This window comes from Montipora capricornis, unplaced genomic scaffold (assembly GCF_036669925.1).
Source record: "Montipora capricornis isolate CH-2021 unplaced genomic scaffold, ASM3666992v2 scaffold_505, whole genome shotgun sequence".
Taxonomy (NCBI): Eukaryota; Metazoa; Cnidaria; class Anthozoa; order Scleractinia; family Acroporidae; genus Montipora; species Montipora capricornis.
In genome coordinates this window covers 361,042-367,500 of record NW_027180245.1, presented here as the reverse complement: position 1 = coordinate 367,500, position 6,459 = coordinate 361,042, and the positions used below count along the sequence as shown (strand labels likewise).

At 40.2% G+C, this 6,459-nt stretch overlaps 1 protein-coding gene across 1 annotated transcript in view; it reads left to right on the top strand.

Moving 5' to 3' along the window:
- The window catches only part of LOC138036832 (uncharacterized), a 101,640-nt gene extending 95,680 nt beyond the window's left edge, over positions 1-5,960 (top strand). The window contains exons 17-18 of the mRNA XM_068882903.1: positions 2,649-3,029; positions 5,536-5,960. Of these exons, the coding sequence (XP_068739004.1) occupies positions 2,649-3,029; positions 5,536-5,960 (806 nt within the window). The remainder of the gene's footprint in view (positions 1-2,648; positions 3,030-5,535) is intronic.
- The last annotated feature ends 499 nt before the right edge of the window (positions 5,961-6,459 follow it).

Sequence of the window (6,459 nt, the reverse complement as noted above, 5' to 3'; positions counted from 1 at the left end):
CTCACATTAAACAACGGGTTTTTTTCTTGCGTTGCATCAAACTCGGCCATGTTCTCTAACAGGCAACTTTGCTCAACAGCTTCCACTAACTTTGCGTTTACGTCCTTCACATCAACAGTTGTTGCTTGGGTGCACGCATCAGCAACTTCGTTTGAGAGATCTGCAATGACTTTTAAATCCTCTTGAGAACTCTGTAGGAATGTCTTCTGGTATAGCGCAAATAACGCTTCCAGCGTAACAATATGTGCTACTTCACCTCTCTTGACATGATTCCCATCAACTATCTGTTTCACTGTCGCTGGGCCATAAATTTCAGCTTCAATCCAGCACATGTCAAGACCGCCGTCCTCGATGAATGCCCCAATGGTGCGCAATTGTGTCATAACAATGTGCAGTTCCCCTGGTTCTGATTATAAGATTTTGTAGGTCATTTCTTGCCATCTGAAGCTTTTTCGCTGGCTGATACAAGCCTATATCTAAAGAGCTGACCGTTCTTCTACCTGGCCCAACAACGCTAGCTGTAACAGTTTGCGCTTGCATTAAGATTGTCAGTAGGGTCGGCCATTCATGAACTGGCGCAGCTAACAGTGGCGGTGTTCCGACTTTCGTTACTCCCATGGGGTTGCTAATGAGAGAGTTGTATGCTGAGCACACGGGAATTCCCATTCTTTGACAACAGTCTAGCGTTTTTGCTTGAAAATGTTCATTTCTCTCTTGACTCTCTTCTGCTGATACTTCATCGCTAAGTTCTCTCTGACGGGCAAAATTACGACCCAAGAACCGTGAGAGGTCTTGTAAACTGACAGTAATCGGAAGCTCATTGGCATTGAACAGTCCGAATATTTGACTTGAAGGATTTGGGCATGGACTGGGGCATTGCAATAGGGTTGTGATTGTTTCTGGAACGTCCTTTACGGAACGACTCTGATCTTTGGTGTTAACAATCCTTTAAATAAGCAAAATTAACAATTATCCTATTCAGACGGGCGCAATATCAACTACAAGTGTAATAGTTGTAGTAGCAGTCTTGTATTTTACATGCTATTGTAGCTTTACAGTTGATAATTTGCCTCTAACCGCGTATTGCATGCTTCACATTGGCGTCAAGACAACTGTGGCTGAAGAAACGTCATGATTACTTACCTCAATTTCTGCTTATCATCTTGTGGGTCCTTTCCCTGGTAAATTGCCATAGCAGCCCCATGGAGAGTACGCTGCCCATCATATGTGTCCTCTGCAAAATCAACATAAGTAATCGCAAAAATACGTGTCGTCCCTTGACAATGTCAGGTGCAAGGTACACACCTCCATTTTCTTCCATTCGTTCAAGAATTGTAGCCTCTATCTGAGCTTCCACTCTCAACACTCTATTGTATTCGACTGACATGCCAAATCCGTGAAGCATGTTAACTAGCTCTTTGCTTTGTGGGTAAGCTGATGAACAGCCAGTCCAACAGCTAACTGTTGCGGTATCTCCCTCGACAGGCGTAGCGTTTCAGACTTTTTTTTAGTAATCTGCCTCTCTGTAAGACACAACGATATTGCTGTTTGGCACAAACTCACAGCACGCTTCTTCACGTCTTCTGTCTTCTCATTACGCAACCTCTCAGTTTTGGGACCTTGGATGAGACACATGCTGAACCGCCAGAGCTCCTCTGGTACTACATCATCATCGACATCTTCAAGTGTCCTAGAAGATTTCCACCGCTTGGATTTATGAATGGCTTTCCTTAGAGTTGTGGCGGCATCAAACAATACTTTCATTTCCTCGTTACATTTAGCCTTCGCATTCTCCGACGACTGGATAGCTTCATCTCGAGTTTCTTTGATGGTAACGCCTGTGCTCGGGGACCTGTATTTAAAACTCTTAAATTTGACGTTGACGCCCATGCTCGAGGACCTATTAAGGTCCTCGAGCGCGGGCGCCAACACATTTTCGACCCTTGACATTTTACTTTTGACCCTCGACCCTCGACATTATACCCTGGACCCTGGACTATATACCCTCGACCCTCGTCATTTTACTCTCGACCCTCCACGAAAACCTACACCCATCAAACTTTGATGTTTACTACGTATTTGAAAATAGAACTTGCATAAGACGACCTCAATTACAATAACAATACAAACTTAAGTGCTCTTTAGAAAATGAACACATCCGTTAAATTAGTCTTGCGCGCATAATTTGAAAATATAGGTCACTTAGTAATTAGCATCTACCATGAAGAAACTGTAGGATCGGGAGCGCTGTTAAATTCATAGCCCATTGAATATCCGATCTTCCAGTTTTGAGAAACTTCACTGCGATGCGACATAAGAAGTATGAAAAACTGTTAACATTTCTTTCGTTGTCCTTGTAACCCGTTTTCTTGCTCAATGAGAAAGGTTTTACTTCCTGTGTAAATTTCAACCAACGAAGTCTGTTATTAACTGTCTAAGTATCAACTGGTATTTTGTTCGAAATATGGTTAGCTATCGTTAAGGGTTGGGGTTTCATTCATTATTGATAACTGGGATAACCTTTGCTCGGCGAAATGCGTTTGGCGACTTCATAAAAGCTTTTGTTTAACTTGATAACAAGTTCCCTTTCCCTGTCCCATTCAGGACAATAATCCTCAAAATGCTATCTGTTTTAATACCTGTTTTAGATTGTTCCAACTACAAATTTCTGAACGAGTCCAACCGAGCAATGACCTATGTTAACAGCAGCATTGGTAACCTCTGCGATTCAACGTTGTCTGGTTGGTATCGATTCAGCGGAGAGGCTGGGACTCAAATGGCAGATTCTTGTCCAAAGATACATCACTGCAGTACAGACTCACCAGGCTGGCTCAATGGCACGCATCCTACAGTGGCTGAGGGGATTGTGCAGCGCAAAGTATGTTTTTCGCAGCACTTGAATGGGACTGACTGCTGCTACTTTTCAAAGGACATCAGTGTCCGCAACTGTGGAGCGTTTTATGTTTACCGCCTTGATCCACCCAGGTGTAACTCACGTTACTGCGGCAACGGACTTCCACAAGCACCAGGTCAGAACGCATTTTAAGTTTTTTAAAGTTCCGACTTTTCCTTTGCTACCTTTGGTGCCAGAGCCTCTTCTTTTGCTTGACAAGATTCAAATACTTTTTGCCAAAAAACAGTTATGTCCATCCTTTGAAATGCGGGTCTCGGTTAAAAGTTTAAGATTTTTGATACAGCAATAATCATACATTAATAAGAAATCAATTGATGTTTTAATCCTTCGCTTTCCCCAGGCTCCCCAGTCTAGTTCAAATTCATTTAAATCGAAATAGCCCTTTTCACGCTTAGTTTTTCTCATTTACATTACAATATAATATAGCATGTATGTGAGGCAATTTCGGGGTATTTTGTAGTTTTAACCCGAAATTGCCTCGCATCCACGTTAGATTACATCGTAATGCAAATGAGAAAAACTAACCGTGAAAAGGGCTATTGGCCTGTTATTAACCTTGGGTTATACTAGATACTTCTTTGACTGCACAGATCTATAACTGTAACATTTTATAATATAACTCAGACAGAACGCATGCTCTCGCTGGTCAACAGGTGCGTTTGCATGAGAGTACGTTAAGATGATTGTCACGTCTCGTTATCTGCTTTTCCCGGCACAATCATAAAACATTTCAAGCTTCCGTAAACTGATCTTAAATTAATAAGCTAATACTTCACTCCAACAAAAAAATAACATTAAATCACACAAAATAACCGTCCAGTCACGTCAGTCTAACGTTAACGTATTTTCAATGAATGTGTTTGTCTCCGAAACAAATAAGTTTTAGAATCGCCTATTTTTGTTTTCAAATTTCGCGGGCGCCGCCAACTTGAATAATTGTGACGTCTTAAGGTTGCCCTATTGTTATTAGACAAAAGCTCTTTGTGTCAGAGCAAAAGAGCAACCGTAACGCGTCACAATTATTCAAGATGACGGCGCCCACGAAATTTGAAAGTGAAAATAAGCGATTTTAAAATTTACTTTTCTTGATATAAACACTTTTTTAAAAGCAAATTTGGAAGAAATTTGTTTGTAAACATAATTTCCTTCAGTTAAAACGTATTCTGCAGTAAGAGTGACGGTTCCCTTCAAGGTTGGGTAGGATATCTTTTTCCTCCAGAGCCCAGGAGAAGAAGCAGAAATGAAAAAAAAAAAAACAAAACAGAGGAAAAACAGCGATTTGCAACTGTTGATGATCTCGAGCTGGGAGAACTCGTCGAGGGATCTCAAAAGCTAAGTCCGCAAAATACGCAACTTTCAAGTTAAATAACCCCCCAAGTTCTTTCATCGTAAAATCACAAATTTCGAAAGCAGTTCTTACAATTTTCACCGGAGTTTTGTGTTTTTCCTTGGAGATGGAGATTTGAGATTCAAAGCTTAATTCCTTCGCATGCCACGACGCTCACTCTGGAGCTTGTCCAAAGTTGAATTTTTACTTTGGTAACGCGAAATTTCATTGGCTAGTGGAAAATCCTATTGTCAATATAATGTTTTGAAAATATTTATTTTGAACAGGAGATAAACTCACTCAATACTAAAAATATTGTTTGAAAAAGAAGTTATTCTATGAAAGCAATAGAAAGACCTTTTTTTTTTACCTTTTTGCATTGCCTGATTTTAACTTAACACTCGGGCGGTTGGTAGAATTCTCGAAAGTTATGCATCGACTTCGTGTTGGGTTTGCATAACTGTCTCGAATTCTCCTAACCCCCTGGGCCCAGTTGTTCGAAAGCCGATTAACTTAACCCAGGATTAACGTATACTTTGGTTTCATTTTTCAACTTTTGAGTGAAAATTTCTTTTCCTATTTTTGTTTTTCAAGATTGACTTCTTTTAATGTATAATTTTGCCGAATTTCAGCGCTGAACAAATTTTTTGAATTAGAGAAATAAGCTCCTTGGTTAAATTTTAATCTGAAATTAGCGTTAATCGGCTTTTGAACAACCCGGCCCCTGGTGTTTAGATCAGGCTATGCAAACACGGAAAGTTTTCTATTACTTAAATGATACACATCTGATAAAACCTTCGGGTCCGTCGTCCCGCCGCCTACCTAACCTAACCTAACTTATTACTACTGTTAATGTACTGACTAGTAGTTTGGCAGAGCAACTGTGGTGACTAGGTAAGAAATTAATTAGAATGACAAGATTTGAACGGGGCAGTGTTTTAATTAATGAGTGGGGGAACTGAAGGGGGATGGGTAATTGAAACTGGATTACTAAAAAGCACCAGGATTCTATATCCTTATGCGTTAGCTGTGCATTTCATGAGAAAAGAAGACCGGGAAAAACGCCCACGTTAAATTGCACTTTAAAATGGAACCCATTTTGTTTAGAACATCGCTCTTTTGCCGACATATCATTACAACTCTCGCTCAGTCACGTCTTGGATTCTTTTGTCTCATTCATCTCCTTTTGCACATCATTCATTTCCTCTAATTTTTGCGAGTGTTGTTACTCGGAGCCTGGAAGTGATGCCTTTTTCTATCAATGAAATTATTATATCGACTGAAATCTTTTTAGAATGTTCAAACTACAAATCCCTCACGGAAGGCAACCGAGCAACAACGTATCCACACAACCATTTTCAACTTTTTCGTTGCATCAACGAAGGCACCCTATCTGGCTGGTACCGGTTTGACAGAGAGGGTGGAAATCAGATGGCTGATACTTGTGTTGAGATGTATCACTGTGGTGCCGTTTATCCAGGCTGGCTTAGTGGAGGACACCCGTCTGTGAAGGATGGCGCTGTCGTGCGTAGGGTGTGTTTTAATAGATACTACGGATGCTGTGAATACTTCGTTTACATCAGTGTTCGCAACTGCGGTGGATTTTACGTTTATAAGCTGACTCCTTTGCCTACGTCTAGCTATTGCTACTATCGTTACTGTGCTAGCAACGGAACTGCACTAGTACTGCCAACAACATTGACAACAGGTAAATATTAATTAGTTTCTGGCACACAATCACTGAAATATTTGAAAGTTATCGGTATGGTATGTTCAATTTTGAAAATATCAAGGTAAGTGTTTTGAATTTTTCCCAAACGCAAAACTCTCAAGGAAAAGTTGAGAGATCCTTTGAACGAAAATCAGCTATTACCGAGATCTCCATTGCTGTGGCCAACATGCACTGAAATAGGTCATGTCAAATGTATATTATATAGATAGATAGTGATGAAATACCAGGATTTTCCTTCTTAGGAAAAATCATGTCTTCACCGCTCGCGGTGAACATACCATTTTTATCTTGCACAATTGAGGATATAGGTGCCATCATAGTAACTAACACGATTAGCCAAGAAAACGCGAGCTTGCCCTTCATTGTAAGATACTTTTGTGCTGTAATATAATTCTTCTCTACGACATTAACATTTTTATCGCACAATTTGACATTAACACGATTTGTTTTTCACAACTTTCATATCTTGTTTCATGTTACACAACA